This window comes from Salmo salar, chromosome 11 (genome assembly GCF_965601325.2).
Source record: "Salmo salar chromosome 11, fSalSal1, whole genome shotgun sequence".
NCBI classification, from domain to species: domain Eukaryota; kingdom Metazoa; phylum Chordata; class Actinopteri; order Salmoniformes; family Salmonidae; genus Salmo; species Salmo salar.
The window spans coordinates 100277508-100300497 of NC_138301.1; the positions used below are offsets into that span (position 1 = coordinate 100277508).

Here is a 22990-nt window from a genome sequence, read left to right on the forward strand (position 1 = left end):
AGAGAGCCTGTCAATCATGACCAGGAAATTAAATAGGCCTATTCTCTAAAAGATGTCACAATGATATTGCTTATTACAGATCCTGAGTGGCGCAGCGGTCTAAGGCACGAGGTGTCAAGAGGTGTCACTGCAGTCCCTGGTTCGAATCCAGACTGCATCACATCCGGCTGTGATTGGAAGTCCTATAGGGTGGCAGACAATTGGCCCAGCATCGTCCGGGTTTGGCTGGGGTAGGCCGTCATTGTAAATAAGAATGTGTTCTTACCTGAATTGCCTAGTTAAATAAAGGTTAAATAAAAATCTAAAAAACTAGGAGTTGGATTGAGCTAGAAATATTTCTGATGTTCACAGCAGTCCCCAAATGTAGTAAAAATATATAAACTCAGCAAAAATAAATTCCCTTTTTCAGGACCCTGTCTTTCAAAGATAATTTGTAAAAATCCAAATAACTTCACAGATCTTCATTGTAAAGTGTTTGAACACTGTTTCCCATGCGTGTTCAATGAACCATAAACAATTAATGAACATGCACCTGTGGAACGGTCGTTAAGACTCTAACAGCTTACAGACGGTAGGCAATTAAGGTCACAGTTATGAGAACTTAGGACACTAAAGAAGCCTTTCTACTGACTCTGAAAAACACCAAAAGAAAGATACCCAGGGTCCCTGCTCATCTGCGTGAATGTGCCTTAGGCATGCTGCAAGGAGGCATGAGGACTGCAGATGTGGCCAGGGCAATACATTTCAATGTCCGTACTGTGAGACGCCTAAGACAGCGCTACAGGGAGACAGGACGGACAGCTGATCATCCTCGCAGTGACAGACCACGTGTAACAACACCTGCACAGGATCGGTACATCCGAACATCACACCTGCGGGACAGGTACAGGATGGCAACAACAACTGCCCGAGTTACACCAGGAATGCACAATCCCTCCATCAGTGCTCAGACTGTCCGCAATAGGCTGAGAGAGGCTGGACTGAGGGCTTGTAGGCCTGTTGTAAGGCAGGTCCTCACCAGACATCACCGGCAACAACGTCACCTACGGGCACAAACCCATCGTCGCTGGACCAGACAGGACTGGCAAAAAGTGCTCTTCACTGATGAGTTGCGGTTTTGTCTCACCAGGGGTGATGGTCGGATTTGCGTTTATCGTCGAAGGAATGAGTGTTACACCGAGGCCTGGTCTGGGGCGGTGTGTTACAGCATCATTGGACTGAGCTTGTTGTCATTGCAGGAAATCTCAAAGCTGTGCGTTACAGGGAAGACATCCTCCTCCCTCATGTGGTACCCTTCCTGCAGGCTCATCCTGACATGACCCTCCAGCATGACAATGCCACCAGCCATATTGCTCGCTCTGTGCGTGATTTCCTGCAAGACAGGAATGTCAGTGTTCTGCCATGGCCAGCGAAGAGCCCGGATCTCAATCCCATTGAGCATGTCTGGGACCTGTTGGATCGGAGGGTGAAGGCTAGGGCCATTCCCCCCAGAAATGTCTAGGAACTTGCAGGTGCCTTGGTGGAAGAGTGGGGTAAAATCTCACAGCAAGAACTGGCAAATCTGGTGCTGTCCATGAGGAGGAGATGCACTGCAGTACTTAATGCAGCTGGTGGCCACACCAGATACTGACTGTTACTTTTGATTTTGAACCCCCCTTTGTTCAGGGACACATTATTCCATTTCTGTTAGTCACATGTCTGTGGAACTTGTCCAGTTTATGTCTCAGTTGTTGAATCTTATGTTCATACAAATATTTACACATGTTAAGTTTGCTGAAAATAAACGCAGTTGACAGTGAGAGGACGTTTCTTTTTTTGCTGAGTTGATATGTTATATTGTCACATACACTGGATAGGTGCAGTGAAATGTGTTGTTTAACAGGGTCAGCAATTTCCCTCTTTTATTTTCAGATTCACATGTCACTTTAAAATAATTGTCCTTCAATAGGTATCACGTAAACATTTAACAGATAAAGAATATTATCAGGAAAACACCCCTCAACATATAACATTGTAATTACTGAGAGCACGCACCTGCTGGATAACTAATACGCACATACGGCATGGCTCGATATGAATTTGTTTGAAAAGGTAAGCAACATAAACAAACATTATCAAACAGTCTGTGTTTGGTGCAAACTGAGGGACTAGCAAGCAATGGAGTGGAGTGTCCAAATGGACGTGAACTCACCAGTACACATCATCACAAATCTTATCCCACACTGTTTCTGACCTTGAGGTGTTTCTTCTCTCTCTCTTCCAGTTTCTCTGTCTGAAGAACATCCGGACGTTCCTCAAGGTGTGCCATGACAAGTTTGGCCTGCGCAACAGTGAGCTGTTTGACCCATTTGACCTGTTCGATGTCAGGGATTTCGGCAAGGTGAGTGATGTTGGTGTTGAATGGAGGTCATTGTGGTTTGGGCGATGAGGCTGTGTGTGCAGCTATTGAAGTGTGGAGGGTTCTTAGCTTACTCAGAAATGGGATTTATTTTCCCAATGTGATATACAGTGCCTTCGAAAAGTATTCAGACCCCTTGACTTTTTCCACATTTTGTTACGTTACAGTCTTATTCTATAATTGATTAAATAAAATAAAAATCCATAGCAATCTACACAAAGCGAAAACAGGTTTTTAGAAATGTTTCTAATTTAAAAAAACAAATAACAGATACCTTATTTACATTCAGACCCTTTGCTATGATACTCGAAATGGAGCTCAGGTGCATCCTGTTTCCATTGATCATCCTTGAGATGTTTCTACAACTTGATTAGAGTACACCTGTGGTAAATTCATTTGATTGGACACAATTTGGAAAGGCGCAAACCTGTCTATATAAGGTCCCACAGTTGGCAGTGCATGTCAGAGCAAAAACCAAGCCATGAGGTCGAAGGAGTTGTCCGTAGAGCTCCGAGACAGGATTGTGTAGAGGCACAGCTCTGGGGATGGGTACCAAAAAATGTCTGCAGCATTGAAGGTCCCCAAGAAGGTCCCCACAGTGGCCTCCATCATTCTTAAATGAAAGAAGTTTGGAACCAGCAAGACTCTTCCTGGAGCTGGCCGTCCGGCCAAACTGAGCAATCGGGGAGAAGGGCCTTGGTCAGGGAGGTGACCAAGAACCCAATGGTCACTCTGGTAGAGCTCTGGAGTTCCTCTGTGGAGATGGGAGAATCTTCCAGAAGGAAAACCACCTCTGCAGCACTCCACTAATCAGGTCTTTATTGTAGAGTGGCCAGATGGACGCCTCTCCTCAGTAAAAGGCACATGACAGCCCGCTTAGAGTTTGCCAAAAGGCACCTAAAGGACTGTCAGACGATGATAAACAAAATTATCTGGTCTGATGAAACCTGGTTTTGCTTTGTCATTATGGGGTAATGGTATTATTTTCTTTACCTTTATTTAACTAGGCAAGTCAGTTAAGAACAAATTCTTATTTTCAATGACGGCCTAGGAACAGTGGGTTAACTGCCTTGTTCAGGGGCAGAACAACAGATTTTTACCTTGTCAGCTCGGGGATTCGATCTTGCAACCTTTCGGTTACTAGTCCAACCACTAGGCTACCTGCCGCCCAATGTGTGTAGATTGATGAGGGGGAAAAAAACAATTTAATCAATTTCAGAGTAAGGCTGTAACGTAACAAAATGTGGAAAAAGTCAAGGGGTCTGAATACTTTCTGAATGCAACGTATATAAAATGCAACACTGTTGCTCCTGCAGAATATAGATTGTGCCGCTTGTATCTAAAAAGCGCTCTTGTTGGAATGATAAGCTTGCTGCTCCGTTGATTTCAATAAGGGATGTTTTTGATGGATGAGATGTAATAGGGATATTAGTTACAGCTCACAGTCAGATCTGTCTGCTGTAGCAGCAGCCTATTGTGCATTTCAGCTATCAGCATACGGTGTCACACTTCAGGGTCAGCGCTTTGTGCACGTGTCAGTGAATGTGAATGTGTTTGGGTGAATATGTGTATCTTTTGTTTTATGCCAGTGTGTGAGAAGATGGTTCATGGATTTTCCTGGAAGCTGTGTGTGTGTGTTTCGTCCACTTGCCTTTTGGGTATATTCATTCCGCCAATTATGTTACAAAACATTTCTTAAAAGGAAGTAAACTAAATCATACAGGGAGGGACCAACCTGAATTCGTACAAATGAAGCTCTTGGTTTGTTTGGACTAATGAGAACTGTTTGGACTAATTATTACACCCCTAGAGTGTGTGTGTGATCCAGGGCGCATTAACCTGGACGCCTCTCTTTACAGCTAATCCAATTTACTGTGAACCAACTCAGTGCGTTCCATGGGGGAGTGCTGAGATCTCGCCAGGCTATTGGGTCATATATGTAGTGCCAAGCGGTGGAGTTTTCTGAGGGGAGGACGGCTCATAATAATGTCTGGAACGGAGCAAATGGAATGGCATCAAACACATGGAAAGCATACCACACATTTGATAACATTCCACCGATTCCACTCCAGTCATTACCACAAGCCCATTTGTCCCTATTAAGGTGCCACCAACTTCCTGTGATTCCAATGTACAGTTGTGGCCAAAGGTTTTGAGAATGACACAAATATTAATTTTCACAAAGTCTGCTGCCTCAGTTTGTATGATGGCTATTTGCATATACTCCAGAATGTTATGAAGAGTGATCAGATGAATTGCAATTAATTGGACAGTCCCTCTTTGCTATGCAAATGAACTGAATCCCCCAAAAAGATTTCCACTGCATTTCAGCCCTGCCACAAAAGGACCAGCTGACATCATGTCAGTGATTCTCTCGTTAACACAGGTGTGAGTGTTGACGAGGACAAGACTGGAGATCACTCTGTCATGCTGATTGAGTTCAAATAACAGACTGGAAGCTTCAAAAGGAGGGTGGTGCTTGGAATCATTGTTCTTCCTCTGTCAACCATGGTTACCTGCAAGGAAACACGTGCCGTCATCATTGCTTTGCACAAAAAGGGCTTCACAGGCAAGGATATTGCTGCCAGTAAGATTGCACCTAAATCAACCATTTATCGGATCATCAATAACTTCAAGGAGAGCGGTTCAATTGTTGTGAAGAAGGCTGCAGGGCACCCAAGAAAGTCCAGCAAGCACCAGGACCGTCTCCTAAAGTTGATTCAGCTGCGGGATCGGGGCACCACCAGAGCTTGTTCAGGAATGGCAGCAGGCAGGTGTGAGTGCATCTGCACGCACAGTGAGACGAAGACTTTTGGAGGATGACTTGGTGTCCAGAAGGGCATGAAAGAAGCCACTTCTCTCCAGGAAAAACATCAGGGACAGACTGATATTCTGCAAAAGGTACAGGGATTGGACTGCTGAGGACTGGGGTAAAGTCATTTTCTCTGATGAATCCCCTTTCCAATTGTTTGGGGCATCTGGAAAAAAGCTTGTCCGGAGAATACAAGGTGAGCACTACCATCAGTCCTGTGTCATGCCAACAGTAAAGCATCCTGAGACCATTCATGTGTGGGGTTACTTCTCAGCCAAGGGCGTGGGCTCACTAACAATTTTGCCTAAGAACACAGCCATGAATAAAGAATGGTACCAACACATCCTCCGAGAGCAACTTCTCCCAACCATCCAGGAACAGTTTGGTGACGAACAATGCCTTTTCCAGCGTGATGGAGCACCTTGCCATAAGGCAAAAGTGATAACTAAGTGGCTCGGGGAACAAAACATCGATATTTTGGGTCCATGGCCAGGAAACTCCCCAGACCTTAATCCCATTGAGAATTTGTGGTTAATCCTCAAGAGGCAGGTGGACAAACAAAAACCCACAAATTCTGACAAACTCCAAGCATTGATTATGCAAGAATGGGCTGCCGTCAGTCAGGATGTGGCCCAGAAGTTAATTGACAGCATGCCAGGGTGGATTGCAGAGGTCTTGAAAAAGAAGGGTCAACACTGCAAACATTGACTCTGCATCAACTTCATGTAATTGTCAATAAAAGCCTTTGACACTTATGAAATGCTTGTAATTATACTTCAGTATTCCATAGTAACATCTGACAAAAATATCTAAAGACACTGAAGCAGCAGACTTTGTGGAAATTAATATTTGTGTCATTCTCCAAACTTTTGGCCACGACTGTATGCTGTGATGCTTGGATTTTGTTTGGACTTTTGCACTGTTGTATCTAGGTGGAAAGAGTCAGACCAGGGTGTTTATTGATGCTGGAAATGGCCTTCCAGGGCTGACGTTTGAGGTGTGGGGAAATGTCTGATTGGGAACAGGTTTGAATTTGTTATAGGACATACTTTAATCTTCACCCTGACTATAATCAGACCCTCTCGCCATGTCATCCAGGCTTAGTTGATATTGACTGTGTATTGGCATTTAACCCCATGAAAATCCTCATCTGAGAGCAATATGGACATGGAGAGTCAAAGAGAGAGAGCGAGAGCGAGAGAGAGATAGGGAGGGAGGGATAGAGAGAGGGATAGAAAAAGAAAGAGGCCTGTCATTTGGCGTGTTGTAGATGAACCAGAGGACGATGTCTGAGAGTCAATGAGCTCACGGTAAACAATATTAAAATGGGGCACCAGTCAGAATCAATCACACACACCCTCCACATGTCAATTTGGAAATTGCATTTTGCATGGTCTCAGAGGTAGCGGGCTTGTCTTCTCATTGATTTTCCATTAAGGGCAAGCATCACATTATAATATATTGAAGTGAGCAGATCCCCTCTAATGTGGCTTACATTTAAATGTGTGTGTGTATGGGTGTGTGTGTGTATGGGTGTGTGTGTGTATGGGTGTCTGTCTATGGGCCTGTGTGCATGCGTGCCCTGTAAGCCAAAGATAAAGGAGGGTATTTGTCTTCTTATAGAAAGGCATTTAAAGCTGGAGCTTATATCGCTCAATGATGTTTTCCTTCCTACTCCTTTGTTTCCTTGTGATGAAAGCACTATAAACTGAACATCGTTTATCCTTACAGCATTTGGCTTCTCTTCATGGAAGTGTTTTATAATACTCAGCACCAAATACATTTCCGTTGTATACACATTATTTCTCGTACATTACCATATACAACTAAGATCGGCAAAACACTTCATGCATAGCCCTGTTGATGATAAGGATGATTGAGAACCAGCCTGGGAGACAGAGAGATGTCTCATCCCTTACCTTCTGGATGTCTTCCGCTCTGTGGGTTTGTGGAACACCTACACTAGCTTCAAAGTGCCTCTACACTGTCTTAATACACAGAGTATCCGAGGAGCATTCCAACAAGTCAGTAAGCTGCAGATGGCTCAACTTAGTTTAGTTTCGTTTATTCATTCGACCATTTCAAAAAAACAAGCACACATAAAACTTAAAAGCCAACTTAACCCAAAATCATACATTTCAGAGAGGATAAAGAGAGAGAGGAGTATGGGAAAATGGGGGTAAGGGTTAGAGGGGGTGGGATACATCTGATCTAGATTAATCAGCGTTGTCTCCTCCTCTTCATCCTCTCATACATCCACATTGACTGACTGACAGGGTCAACAGAGGTCACCCCCCCACCCTCCTCCCCCCCAACCCGGTCCTTTTCCCTCACTCTAACGATGGCCTCTCCTGGGCCCAACTGCTGCAGCAAGTAATTGCCCCCTCAGACCCTCCTCCCACCCCCCTCTCAGTGCCCTGGTTCTGGGTTGTTGAAACAGATGGACCCCCCCCTCAAGCCTTCTCCCCATTCCCCCTCTCGCCTCCACACGTTCGTCCACAATACCCTCCTCCTGCACCCCAACTCCCCTCTCACCGCCAACACACCTTTCCCACCTGGGATAGAGCCCCTCGTTCCCCCACCCCACCCATTATATATTCATTATGGCATCATTAGTGTTGAAAACAGCTTATTACAGTAGACCCAGGAGAACACTTGACTCTAAAGGCTCCCTCCACTACCTCCAAACCCAACAGCCTTGATTTTCTACCTTTTCATTAGCTTCCCAGAGAAACATGTCTGTCATTTAAATGACATGGCAATCAGTTTGTTTGGCTGTTGAGATTATGTCTGTAATTAGACTACACCTGTTAACCATCTATCAGTATTGGTTGATTTCATGTCTGTCTGTGACTGGGGGGAGATGATGAGAGATGGACGATCTGACAGCCAACTGCACTGTCATCTTATTTACCCATACGGGGGAAAAAATATATATTTCGATACATTTTTTAGTGTACACGTTTTATTTATTTAATACATTTTAAATACATTCCAACGTATATTATGGAATGTATTTCAAATGTATATATACATGTATTTAAATATACTGCTCAAAAAAATAAAGGGAACACTTAAACAACACAATGTAACTCCAAGTCAATCACACTTCTGTGAAATCAAACTGTCCACTTAGGAAGCAATACTGATTGACAATAAATTTCACATGCTGTTGTGCAAATGGAATAGACAACAGGTGGAAATTATAGGCAATAAGCAAGACACCCCCAATAAAGGAGTGGTTCAGCAGGTGGAGACCACAGACCACTTCTCAGTTCCTATGCTTCCTGGCTGATGTTTTGGTCACTTTTGAATGCTGGCGGTGCTTTCACTCTAGTGGTAGCATGAGACGGAGTCTACAACCCACACAAGTGGCTCAGGTAGTGCAGCTCATCCAGGATGGCACATCAATGCGAGCTGGGGCAAGAAGGTTTGCTGTGTCTGTCAGCGTAGTGTCCAGAGCATGGAGGCGCTACCAGGAGACAGGCCAGTACATCAGGAGACGTGGAGGAGGCCGTAGGAGGGCAACAACCCAGCAGCAGGACCGCTACCTCCGCCTTTGTGCAAGGAGGAGCAGGAGGAGCACTGCCAGAGCCCTGCAAAATGACCTCCAGCAGGCCACAAATGTGCATGTGTCTGCTCAAACGGTCAGAAACAGACTCCATGAGGGTGGTATGAGGGCCCGACGTCCACAGGTGGGGATTGTGCTTACAGCCCAACACCGTGCAGGACGTTTGGCATTTGCCAGAGAACACCAAGATTGGCAAATTTGCCACTGGCGCCCTGTGCTCTTCACAGATGAAGCAGGTTCACACTGAGCACATGTGACAGACGTGATAAAGTCTGGAGACGCCGTGGAGAATGTTCTGCTGCCTGCAACATCCTCCAGCATGACCGGTTTGGCGGTGGGTCAGTCATGGTGTGGGGTGGCATTTCTTTGGGGGGCCGCACAGCCCTCCATGTGCTCGCCAGAGGTAGCCTGACTGCCATTAGGTACCGAGATGAGATCCTCAGACCCCTTGTGAGACCATATGCTGGTGCGGTTGGCCCTGGGTTCCTCCTAATGCAAGACAATGCTAGACCTCATGTTGCTGGAGTGTATCAGCAGTTCCTGCAAGAGGAAGGCATTGATGCTATGGACTGGCCCGCCCGTTCCCCAGACCTGAATCCAATTGAGCACATCTGGGACATCATGTCTCGCTCCATCCACCAACGCCACGTTGCACCACAGACTGTCCAGGAGTTGGCGGATGCTTTAGTCCAGGTCTGGGAGGAGATCCCTCAGGAGACCATCCGCCACCTCATCAGGAGCATGCCCAGGCGTTGTAGGGAGGTCATACAGGCACGTGGAGGCCACACACACTACTGAGCCTCATTTTGACTTGTTTTAAGGACATTACATCAAAGTTGGATCAGCCTGTAGTGTGGTTTTCCACTTTCATTTTGAGTGTGACTCCAAATCCAGACCTCCATGGGTTGATAAATTGGATTTCCATTGATTATTTTTGTGTGATTTTGTTGTCAGCACATTCAACTATGTAAAGAAAAAAGTATTTAATAAGATTATTTCTTTCATTCAGATCTAGGATGTGTTGTTTAAGTGTTCCCTTTATTTTTTTGAGCAGTGTATATTTCTAAATACATTCTGAAATACATTAAAGAATATATTTTCAGATGTTTTTATCAATATATTTGGAAACGTTTTGTAAAATATATTCCAACATGCATTTAAATGTATTTGTAAGAAATATTTCTTTTTATTAAAATGTATGGCAAATTTGGCCAAATCATATTGTAATGAAATGGTGGCTGTCTTAACAATAACACTTTAGTAGGCTCTTTGGTATCACAAATGTGGCCAAAAATCACTAAGATAAAGCCATGCCCCCAACAAGCCACGCCTCCAAGTCTTCAAATGACAATATATTTTGTTAAAATGCATTTTTATTGTACTTGACACATCCCAAAAACACTAACATGCATTTAAATGACAAAAATAAATGACTCCTTCATGTGCATATGACAAATAAACAAACTAACTTGACGAGAGCATTGCAACCAACGTCCAATGGGAAGAACTTAGCGTGTACTGGGTCATTCCACGAAATTAGTGCCTTTTGTGTCTCTTTGATGTGTTGAGTAGAAATCATGCTTTTGTATGTGTTCTGTTATATCTCTAAATCAACTAATGACATCAAGCTACAGCCAGCCAATTACAGACACCTGTGCGTGTCCTATATATAAACTATATAAACTTGTGACCTAGTGTTTGTCATTATACCCTGATGAAGACAGCTTGTCTATCGAAACAGTGGTTATTCAATTATGGCATCTGAGCTCCTAGAGTGTGCGTCTCTCCTTTTCTTTTTCAAGTAGAAATGATGCACCAGAATTGAATTTCAAAAGCCTGTTATATGAATTAAGGTGCCCTTTAATATAGACCACATGGAGAATTCAATCAATCTGACATTCAGTATGAATAAAGACTTGCTAAAGTGCCACAATTCAGCATTTTGACGTGCACCCTCTGTGACTTCAAGGAAGATTTTAACCCCAACATTTCTCACTTTCCACCATCATTGTAAGGTCCTAGTTATGTCGTTGCTTCGACAAAGTTATTTGTGAAGATCACTATTTATTTCATGTTATTAGTGATTCTGTCCCTCATTTTAAGGTCAACCCTGTTATGTGGACTGAACTGGTGAAACTATTCCTTTTTATATATTTATTTCAAAGGAAACATTCAACATCTAATAGTCAAATCATAGTGTTAAAGCAGGTGAGCTCGTTCTACTCTTTTTTGGCAGTTTTCAGGTGTTTTTTGGAGAAAAACTGAGCGGGTCGAGCATAACACATCAACTCTGTTAACCATAGATAGACAGGCAAGAAATAAAATAAATGGTGAATCATGCATTCAAATGCCCCTCTCTGTTGCACACAACAAACTTCCATTCCTCCTGTCACAAGGCTGATTTAACTAGTAATTACCAGTTGGAGTGCCACTCAAGTGGATTTTTACCAGATGTGGTATTTCCACTTCCCACCTGGTTACGAACACACCATAACAACGCTACCCATCCACTGTAGAGCACTCATTGGAAGCACAAGACCCAGACCTACACTTTCACATATTGTGTAACGTTGTACGATGTATAGTTTTTGATAAAAATAACAGCCTAGTGCTCAATCTCTTATTTAATTAAGCTGAAGAGAGGCACTTATTATAGCCTTTTTATTTTTCTACTCTTGAGATGTTTTTTATGAAGTTGAATGTGCTCTTTATGACCATGTAAACATTTTGTCAAATCAAAAGGTTTTGTTTTTACTCACCATCACAATTAAAATGATATCACTGCCAAGGTTTTGCCTTGGTGGACCCAAAAAGTATCTCCATTGATCAATATGTAAAGAGTCATTTAAGAAGCCTCATCAGGAAGCACTTTGGCCCCCCTGTAGACTAGATGTCATAGCCAAGCATTTCTGGAATATTGTCAGGCATTACATTCATTTTAGAAAATATGCAAATGTAGATACATGTATTTGAAATATATATATTTTTAAATCCGTACGGGTAGGCAAAGCATCATTCTTTAAAATGCAGACAGCGTAGCCAGTTTATATTCTTTCTACACAAAACCTAGTTTGAATCGTGACTGATTCATGGACTAGCTGAGCTTTCAGACTGCACTTCATTGAATTGATATTGTGGCATCAAGGTGAATGGCATTTTATAGTGGCTGTGTGAAAAATTGTCTGACTGGCTGTGCAATGAGAATAAGCCCAGAGATGAAGGCTTGAAGCAACACACACTTTACTAAAGTAACCTGAAGGACAGTGGGACAATTTACAGTCAAACGCATTGCAATTATGTGCACATCTCTTTCAGAGGCATCCCACTCTACATGAAAATTGTTGTGAGTTTGAATCAGGAAACAGAGTTGGAAGTAGGCAATATTCAGACATCTAAGGACTCAGTCTCTCAAGAGAAAGAATGTTTGTCTTGGCTGTGTAGATGTGTCCCTTGGTTGTCATGCCAGCAGTGAGGAGAAGAAATGGTGTCAGGTAGGACAGGATGCTATTGGCTAAATGACTCTGCTTGGGTCGAGAAAGGGAAAGGGAAAATGATGGAGGGAGGAGGAAGAGTGGAGGGGACACTGGAACCATCAGACACCAGTCTTTCCCAATTAATTTGAGCAAACTGCTTTCTTTCAGCTTCAATTTATCTCTCTCTTCTCTCATATCCATATCTTTCTCCTTCTCTCACTCTCTCTCTCGCTTTCTCCTCTCTCTCGCACGCGCTTTCTCCTCTCTCTCTCTCTCCCTCCGTCTCTCATTTCTCTCCAGTCGACCCCACCCTCTCTGTTCGTTGAGTGTGTTGTGATAAGACTTAGCCACCAGCTGTAGCCATTGTGTCGACTCTGAGACGGTGTTGGTGTGATTCTGCAGTCTGCCAAGGTAGATTCCAACCTCACTCCGGGCATTGCCCCTCACTGACCAGCCACATGCCTCTGGCCCTGGCCCAAGGCATGCCAGCATCTATCCAGGAGATTATGGCTGGCCAGGAGTGAGGGACTAGTTATCAAGGAAACTGCAGCCTGCATTTAAAAGGATGCTTCACTTTATTTGCTTGGTATTTACAGTATTGCATATCCAGTTTGCCTGAATAAGCAGGTCAGCTAGATAATAGTGAGTAATTAGGAGTTATGTAAACTCAGCTATAAATAATGAAAACTGTTGCAGTGAAGGGGTGGTTAGAAGGAATGAATGAAGCATTGTGAGTCAGACTGGGGAGAGGAACACTGAACACAGTTAACTGGTGTCGAATTAAATAATTCTGGCAGTGCCAAATGTAATAATAATATCCAATATTAATTTAGTAACATTGTTAACTAGTGAAGTCAAATAGTGAACACCATGTCCAGACTCGAGCAATAAGCCGTTGTCCCTCTTCCCACAGTGAGCAGCCAACCTAAGCCCTTACCATCATGGCTCCTAGCTCCGGCCAGCGCTGGGCCCAGCTGTGATATGTGGGGAAATTCGAGGCCCCCAGCAGAGACTATGTAGGGGATAACCTTTTGTTTGAGTCTCAGTGGATCAGTGCCACTGACACCTATATCTTCATAGCCTTACCTAATAGGAAGGAACATGAACTTGTTTTCAAAGCAGAGATGCCTGTGGTCTATCATGGAGGTCTATGCAACCAAGTATGAGAAGTGGAAGCAGTGGCAGGTGCAATCTTCAATGAACATTGATGAGAAGAACCTCTGAGTTAAAAAGATTCCCCGGTACTTTTGTATACTTTTTAGCCATTAGTTCTGAAGGTAGCGCTCATGAGCCAAAAGTGTTACCCGAAAATTCCGTACTACGTCAAATACTGTGTGTGCAGACATATGCACCACGTCATTGCTCTCTCTTGCTCTGTTGTGTGTGCATCTTGCTAGCTGTCACGCAAATTATGAGGCTCTGAAGCTCATTGGCTAGAACTCGAGTTGGCCCACGTTGGGGGAAAATGGCGCAGCACAGCTTCCAGAAAAACATTCGCATTCAAACTATGGATTTTGTGTCTAAGACAGTAAATGATGCATGTATGAACTACATATTGACAAATCCAGTCCAATAATACTTAGTAGTCGCCAAAGTTCCGGAGCATGTCTTTAAGTTCTGGATGGAAAGAGTGGCTGATGAAGACTTCTTCCTCTTCATCGAGAGATACTGCACCATTCTACAGCCAGCTTTGAAGCCGTATATCAGTATGGTATCTGGTACTGAGTGAGATAGTACAGGGTGAAAATGAAGAGGAGAAGGTTGGGAGAGCTGTTAGTGGTGCCGAACGAAATCGCTTTGGGCCCCTACAGTAGTAGGGTTTTCTACCCCGGACAGACCCTACGCTGCTTCATCTGCAACATTGCTGGCCATCAAGCCAAAGAATGAACAACCATCAAGTGCTGGTGCTGTGGATCCCTTGTCCACAAGGGCAGAGAATGCAACAACACCAGCAAATGCACCCGATGGTCACTTCTTCTTCGACTGCCCAGAGTCCTATGCATATTGGGCGAGCGGCTGAGGGAGAAAGGAAGAGGAAGGCCGTGCAGAACCATCTAGAGCCCCACCAGCAGAGAGACGACGGGCAGCTTCCAGCAAAGACGACTTATGATAGTGAGTACACCTTCCTGATAGCGAGATCAACATAGGTGACTGGTCCTCCAACGGGGACTCAGAAGAAGTAGGCCAGCACGACTGCTCAACCTGTCACGCTACATCACACCCCACCATCTACAGGTAATGCAAAAAAACCTACAGTAGTCCTACATAGTATGTCACCAAATATTCTGATGATGCAACATCTAATTAACATCTTTACATAGTCTGTGTGGAATTCAGTTCAGTAAAATAAGAAGGAGAAGACACTTTTAAAAACCAGGGCTAATATTATTTTGAAAGATCTAACAGACGTTGAACAGGTTAAGAAAGTATGGGTAATGTCTATGTTTCTAAAGGTAAATAATGTCTGTGGTCTCTATAGGTAGATGGAGGCGATGGAGTAGGATTATTATTTATTTATTTTACCCCCTTTTTCTCCCCAATTTCGTCAAATCCAATTGGTTGTTACAGTCTTGTCCCATCGCTGCAACTCCCGTACGGACCCCGGAGAGGCGAAGGTTGAGAGCCGTGTTTCCTCCGAAACACAACCCCGCCAAGCCGCACTGCACCAATGTGTCGGAGGAAACACTGTACATCTGGCGTCCGTGTCAGCGTGCACTGCGCCCGGCCCGCAAGAGTCGCTAGAGAGCGATGGGACAAGGACATCCTGGCCTGGCCAAACCCTCCCCTATCCCGGAAGACACTGGGCCAATTGTACGTCGTCTCAAAGGTCTCCCAGCCACGGCCGGCGCGACACAGCCCGGTATCGAACCAGGATCTGTAGTAACGCAGCTAGCCTTTGACCGCTGCGCCTCTTGGGAGGCCCTGGAGTAGGAAATTATTCCTGGGAGGTTGATAGTCACGGACATTTCCTTGAATGGTGACAAAATAAGTCTAATAAATATTTATACCGCTCAGGACAAAACAAAAAATAAAATGTTGTTTATGAAATGAAGAGAACATCTATGCCTGGAGTATACAGTCATGAGAGGTGATTTTAATACCGTAACATAAGCAAACGACCAGGAGATAAGAACAGCATTTAAATGAACTGCCAAAGGGAAAATAGCACAAAAATTGTAAGAAGATTTTAATTTGAAAGACTTCTTCAGAGAACTCTTCCCAAACCAATTTGGATACACGTGGGCCGACCAAGGTACTAAAACCCAAATTGACTGCATCTACATTTCAAAGGAAATTAATGTTTTAAATTACCAGACATTATATTTGATTAACTCAGACCATTTAGGAGTCGGATTAGAACTACTACCCAGAGAGAAAGTCAAACCTACTGGAATATGAACACAGTAATGAACTGTTAAATGAACTGTAAGAAGAAATTAACCCCCCAAGTTCACTGGCTTCACTGGCTTCACTGGCTTTTGGCTTCTGTTCCAGACCATCCCGAGGCTCTCTATCCTCTCTCAATCTTTCCATCACCCTCCATGCCCAGAGATCCTCAGAGATTCTGTCTGTCCCTCTTCCTCCGACACCTGGACATCCCTGTCCTTCCTCAGCGGACACCTCTCAGTCCCTGTCCCCGTCTCTCCCCGTCCGTGTCCCCTCCTCTACCTGCTGTATGTCTGTCCATCATCAGGAGAACACACGTTTTTACATAAAGCTGCCAAGGAACGATCTATTATTCATTCCAAACGGCACACTCCTGATGATAATTATCCAGCCATGAATTATAGATGGCAAGTTCCCTCCCCCTTTAGAACCCCCCCCCTCCTCCCACGGCCTCATTAGTTGTCGTCTTGTTACCGCCATTCCTGTGGAAACAGGTGGTTGCTGGGCGATGGCTGTTGTCTGGGATACCAGTGCTGGTACTGCTCAGGGCTGGTGATGCTATCTTGGAATTGATTTAGAATAGGGTCAGTTCAGAATGTGTTTCTGTTGTTGGTCTGCTGGTTGTTCAGAAGACAATGGAAATATGGTATGTTAAAAATGTCTGACATTTACGTTGGTCGACGTCAATGACAAATCATATGCGTGTGGGTCGTCCACTCTAATGGATGTACAGATAAGCTGGCTTCTGGCAAGCAGATGTCCAGATATGTTAATCTGATATACATGTATATTCAGCCCCTCATGAAGAACATCCAGCTGTCACTCGGAGAACACCTGTGCCATGATTCCACAGTGTCTGTCTGTATTTGTACAGTAATGCCAGTGAAGCCTATATCAACCACTTTAGAATGGTGCTTCTCAACACACGAGCAATAATAACCTGCAAATCAGCAGATACTTTACATTCCTCAGAATAAGCTATGTGTCTGTTTCTCTCAACACTGTTCTAATTCTGACAGCATTCGACAGCCACAGCCGTTCAATTCCACCTGGAGCAGGAAACTAATGTGCCGTATGAAATGGTTTTATTGAGATCTAAAAGCCCTGTACAGTCAAATTCCTCTTGTGGAAATAATTGCCTTCCTTTGTTTGGCAATCTGAATGTAGTAGCAGGCACAATGGGAATGGTCCCTGGCCCCGGCTCTTTGAGGATTCTCAGCACACTGTTCTGCACTGCTGTCTGTCCAGAGGCAGCGGAGGTGTACCAAACTCTGACTCTGGGCTGTGATTCGCTGGCCGGCCGGCCGGCCCTTCAGACAGCAGACACTTGTGTCCCTCCCTCCTTGACTGCTTGTGGTTGTGCGTGGCTCTGGAGCACAGCGGGAGTAAAGAGGGGGCGTCGGGGAGGATGGGCCCCCCTCAGGGAGAAGCGTTTGTGAATTCCACGCTGGCAGCATGCACTCTCATTATTTCTCCTCCCTCACTTTCTCCCTCCCTCTGCGGCCCCACAGGCACCTTTATGATGGACAGGTACACTCTCCCAGGAATCACCTGCATGGAAAAGGGAAAAAGAACCAACTCGGGAACCTGTCCTCTTAAATTTTTCATCACAGAGGGATTATTTTTCATATGCTGTTGAATGGAATGATAAACCCACCAGCCTCACAGTTTACCGTATAGCCTACAGTTTGTGTCTGAGTGTTGGGCCCGAAAATGGGCTATGACCATGCAGCCTCTATAGGCTATATATTAAATATATGATGATCCACACCCCCTCCATTTTGCAACTGTAAAAGGTACCTCACACTATCATAATGGGGCAAACTCCTCGATTCCAGGTATGCAATTACAAAGCAATGAAACTATGTATCGTCATTATATATAGTGTTTTCACTAGAGTAATTACTGCATAACTACAGGTACAGTATCAGATAAAGTATTATCTATTCCATTTGGAGATAATTGGCAGTCAGAAAGTGAACTGTTGAAGCAGCTTAGGCTCATAACAACATAGTATTACACAGGATGGATTATCGTTCATCCTTTTTACTTAACCGTGTGTCGCAAGAGTTACCAAAGGACACGTGTCACACTATGTGCCTTTTCTTTCTTCACGATTGCACCCTCATTGGCTCTCTGTCCTCCTGGGGTTGTGATTGACAATGCTGTCAGCCAGTAAGCAGGGAATGCTGCTGGATTCTAGAGTAGTGACTGGTCAGGTGACAATGACCCTGGCCATGCTGCTGTGAGGAGCACAGTGGAGCACATTCGGCTTTGTGACCAAAGCCTTACAACTGTAATCCCTAAATCCTTCCCCAAAACCTCAATCACACAAATAAACAACTACAGCTGTTTACATCAAGTCAGGATGTGAAAATCACTGGAAAGGCTATTTTTACTCAGATGGGTCACCCCTACAGTCATTGGGTCAGCCAGGCAAATATAACAGGAATTGTTATGGTTGTGTTTTCCAAAATATTGAAAGGGAAATAATAATTTGAGTATATCGGGACACAGAGCACGCTCTCTATAACCTTCATATACGGTTACAGTCTTTAACGATCAGCAGAGCTTCAAGGAAGGAGACAGTCTGACCGTTAGACAGTGTTTCAGAGCAGCCCACTGTCATAACCATGTAAATACTAGTGGATCTAATTTCATAAAGGTTGGGACTGCTGAATCTAATGCCCTCTGATACCCGCTATCAAAGATAAAATGTAAATGATCATGAATTCATGACTTAGTCCCCTATTACCCGTGGTATGTATTATAGACAGCAGTAGGTTAATGCTGGACTGGAATACTAAGGGCCAGCAGCACAATGCTAGATGTAATGTGGACTACTCCACTCCACTCCATCCAATTTCTCATTTGGGGATCCTATTTAATCCACTCCTCATCCTCCTCTCCTCATTCTCCTCTCCCCCCCCTCCTCCTCCTCTCCCTGTGAGATTATCAGTGTGTGATGTGAACACTTAATACACTCCTCCCTCTCTCTCCTTCTCTCTGGGTGTCATAAACTCTCTCCATCGCCGACTGTCTCCCTCTCTCTCCTTCTCTCTGTGTCTCATAAACTCTCTCCATCGCCGACTGTCTCCCTCTCTCTCCTTCTCTCTGTGCCTCATAAACTCTCTCCATCGCCGACTGTCTCCCTCTCTCTTTGTTTCCCATCTTCCATGTTAGTCTTTCTGTTACGGTTATTGAATTTGACCCGGGGCTATAGTTTGCATTTGCTGTTAAGTGCTGTGTTTTACATGGCTGATAAAGCGTGTGTAGAAGGCTAGCGATGCAGTGTTGTATAGCCTGTCGGGTGTTGGTGGAGCCGTATTGGAGAGTGTGCTAAACTACTGCCCCCCTCCGCCTCTGTGCCTCTCCTCATTTCTCACCCTGCAGGTGTCCCCTAGCAGGTAGTAATAATGCCCAGCCTTGTACTGTCAATCACCGTATTCTTATCGGCAGACTCAGCAGCCTTGGTTTCTCAAATGACTGCCTCGCCTGGTTCACCAACTACTTCTCAGACAGAGTTCAGTGTGTCAAATCAGAGGGCCTGTTGTCCGGACCTCTGGCAGTCTCTATGGGGGTACCACAGGGCCGACTCTTTTCTCTGTATATATCAACGATGTCGCTCTTGCTGCGGGTGATTCCCTGATCCACCTCTACGCAGACGACACCATTCTGTATACATCTGGCCCTTCCTTGGACACTGTGCTAACTAACCTCCAAGCGAGCTTCAATGCCATACAACACTCATTCCGTTGCCTCCAACTGCTCTGAAAAGCTAGTAAAACTAAATGCATGCTTTTCAACCGTTCGCTGCCCGCACCCTCCCGCCTGTCCAGCATCACTACTCTGGACGGTTCGGACTTAGAATATGTGGACAACTACAAATACCTAGGTGTCTGGCTAGACTGTAAACTCTCCTTCCAGACTCATATTAAACATCTCCAATCCCAAATGAAATCTAGAATCGGCCTCCTATTTCGCAACAAAGCCTCCTTCACTCACGCTGCCAAACATACCCTCGTAAAACTGACTATCCTACCGATCCTCGACTTCGGCGATGACATTTTCAAAATAGCCTCCAACACTCTACTCAGCAAACTGGATGCAGTCTGGATGCAGTCTATCACAGTGCCATCCGTTTTGTCACCAAAGCCCCATATACTACCCACCACTGCAACCTGTATGCTCTCGTTGGCTGGTCCTCGCTACATATTCGTCGCCAAACCCACTGGCTCCAGGTCATCCATAAGTCTTTGCTAGGTAAAGCTCCGCCTTATCTCAGCTCACTGGTCACCATAACAACATCCACCCGTAGCACGCGCTCCAGCAGGTATATTTCACTGGTCACCCCCAAAGCCAACACCTCAATTGGCCGCCTTTCCTTCCAGTTCTCTGCTGCCAATGAATGGAATGAATTGCAAACATCGCTGAAGTTGGAGACTTATATCTCCCTCACTAACTTTAAGCATCAGCTATCTGAGCAGCTGCAGCTGTACACAGCCCATCTGTAAATAGCCGATCCAACTACCTACCTCATCCCCATATTTTTTCATTTACTTTTTTGCTCTTTTGCACACCAGTATTTCTACTTGCACATCATCATCTGCACATCTATCACTCCAGTGCTAAATTGTAATTACATTTACATTTAAGTCATTTAGCAGACGCTCTTATCCAGAGCGACTTACAAATTACTTCGCCACCATGGCCTATTTATTGCCTTACCTCCTCACGCCATTTGCACACACTGTATATAGACTTTTTCTGTTGTGTTATTGACTGTATGTTTGTTTATTCCATGTGTAACTCTGTGTTGTTGTTTGTGTCGGACTGCTTTGCTTTATCTTAGCCTGGTCGCAGTTGTAAACTGGTTAAATAAAGGTGTTGGTCTACACCTAGGGAAATGTATGTTAACCTTGAATAGATAGCCTACATATGTATGTGTTTAATATTTGTTTGTTCAAGGCTTCCCCTACGCTGCCCCCATCCTGACTGCCTTGGTTCCAATTACACTGGAAGCCCCATACCTGTTCCTCATATCCCCCTGGACAGGGCAACTCTCTAACCAGACTCTGCCAGACACATCATTATGGAGATTCTAGAGAAGATTGACAAAGAGATAGAAGGAGAGAGACAGAGAAAGACAGAGAAAGTGTTTGCTTTGGCTCAGTGACGTTGGCAAGGCTGAGAGAAGAAAGGGAATTAGACTTCCTTTGGATAACCCCCTGGCAGAGAGAGAGAGAGAGACTCTATTTCTTGGCTCAGCTCTGTGCCCTGTGATGAGGCCAGGGAGAGTGGTTTTAGTGTTGTTGACACCAGGGAGCAGAGAGAGCTAATGGGGACACTGGGACTGTGTCACTCACAACAATCAATAACCCCTCTCCCGTCTAAGAGCTGAGTTTTTTTGGTGTGTGTTTTGTAATGGTTTATAGGAGCAGAGTAATGCTCATTGTTCAAGATGTTTTTAGTCTGTTTTTCTTCCCAAAAAATAAATATGATTACAAAGTCGTGGACTGTGGAGTTTTTAAGCTATGTGGCTAGTGATGCCAAACTATGCACAACCAACTAGCCTTACCCGGAATGGAAGCATAAACAAGTCTCCACTCTCCAGTTCCCCACACCTACAGCACAGCAGGGCTCCAACATCCACAGAGAAACAGAAAGAGTGTTTTCTGAATATTATCCACACAGTGGGGACTTTGTGTGCTGCTGGTTGGCACTCTCAGGCCTCCTGTACTCCATGTTTCCAGCCTGAACAGAACAGATAGTCTTTGTGTGGCCGCAACATTTGCTACATTGTCAGAGCAGATGCATGTAGTCAGTGCCATTTTTTTATTGTCTTCATTAAAGAAAAGCTGCATGTTCCATAGGAGACAAGTCATAAACACAGTCACACATAGACACATAGTAATGTTTCTGTCATAAAGAGAAACAGACCAACCTCAGAACAAGCCTAAACAAATCCCCAAACAAACACAGGAATGTATTCAGACAGGAACATGTGTGTGTATTACGTCCTCAAGCGCTGGTGGACAACATTTATAAAGGAAGACATCTCTGGATAGTTCCCCAAGCGAAGATTTGGCACGGCTGCACTCTCAGCTCCACAGAACTGCATGGCCTAGCCGCTCCTACCGTGCTGTATGACCAGCTGGTAGCTGGACTCATGTGTTTTTGCTTAGCTCTTCCAATACTGCTCTAGTTTTACATATTTCAGAAAGAGGTTTCTCACTTTCTATTAGGATTGTATATTTTCCCGGTATTTTACAAATGTTCTATCCTGAGAATAAATCACTTTTCACCCGGGTAACCTGGTATTTCCCGCCAAAACCGGTAGTGTCATACAAAATCATTCTAAAGCATATAAATAGGTCTATCTCTGGATTAGAGCTTTGAAAGAAAATGTAAGCCCATTGCAACCGGAGCCTGATGAGCCATACATTAAATACATTTAATGACCCCCTACATTAAAGACATTTAATGAGCCCAAGCCCAAAAAATCCCAAATGATTGTGCTGTTATCCAATAGCCTACAGTACAGTGTATGATATATAGGCTACTGCACATCACGCACAACAGAAAAACATAGAAGCCCATAGATGTAGCTAGCTATATGCTATCTTGGCTAAATAAATAAAACAAAGTCCAGTACACTAATCTTTTTGAGTGTGAGCTGTATTACTGTATTGTATTATACTGTATTATATGGACTGGAATTACGCATCTTGTTCAACCCATGTTAAAGCTTAGAGAACATGCGATTCTGGTGCAGCACATGCGGCCTACAAAGTTACAAGTAGAATATAGGTTAGAGAATTAGAATTACATTTTGAAATATAATAGGGCTTATTTGTGTAATTAATAGACGGATGCATTTTCATTAGCCTACCTCCTCTTTCTCTCTCTATGGTTGTTTCATTCCTTCCTCGCTTTCAACAGTTATGCTAAATGAAATAAGTGTTGTTGTCCTTAACTTCATCATTCTAATGACAACCTTGAATAATATGGGACTAGAATTAGATGCAGAAGGCTTTCACTTCTCTTCATGGAGATTGAATGGTTATGGGTCTGAATAAATAACTGCTATAGCCTAATGCCATTGTGCGTTCACTCTTCTTTCAAACTACCTGTGAGTTCTATTGGCTGCTGTATATAACATTCAGCAAACAATAGCTTGCGTCCCTCTTCGAATAGTCTGTTCGTATAAGAAATGCTAAAATAATAATGTCCAGCATTCTATTCTATTCTAGCTTTTCCTGCATGGGACTCCAAGAGCGAAAGAGCGTTTTATTTTTAATTTAAAAAAATGGCCCCTCATTTTTCTCCCCAATTATGATCTTGTCTCA

At 44.1% G+C, this 22990-nt stretch overlaps 1 protein-coding gene across 9 annotated transcripts in view; it reads left to right on the forward strand.

Annotated features, from left to right (window-relative positions):
- The window catches only part of LOC106563223 (guanine nucleotide exchange factor VAV2), a 242976-nt gene that overhangs the window by 70712 nt on the left and 149274 nt on the right, over positions 1-22990 (forward strand). For all 9 annotated transcript variants that reach the window (XM_014128593.3, XM_014128595.3, XM_014128597.3 and 6 more), the window contains exon 2: positions 2264-2380. In XM_014128593.3, the coding sequence (XP_013984068.1) occupies positions 2264-2380 (117 nt within the window). The remainder of the gene's footprint in view (positions 1-2263; positions 2381-22990) is intronic.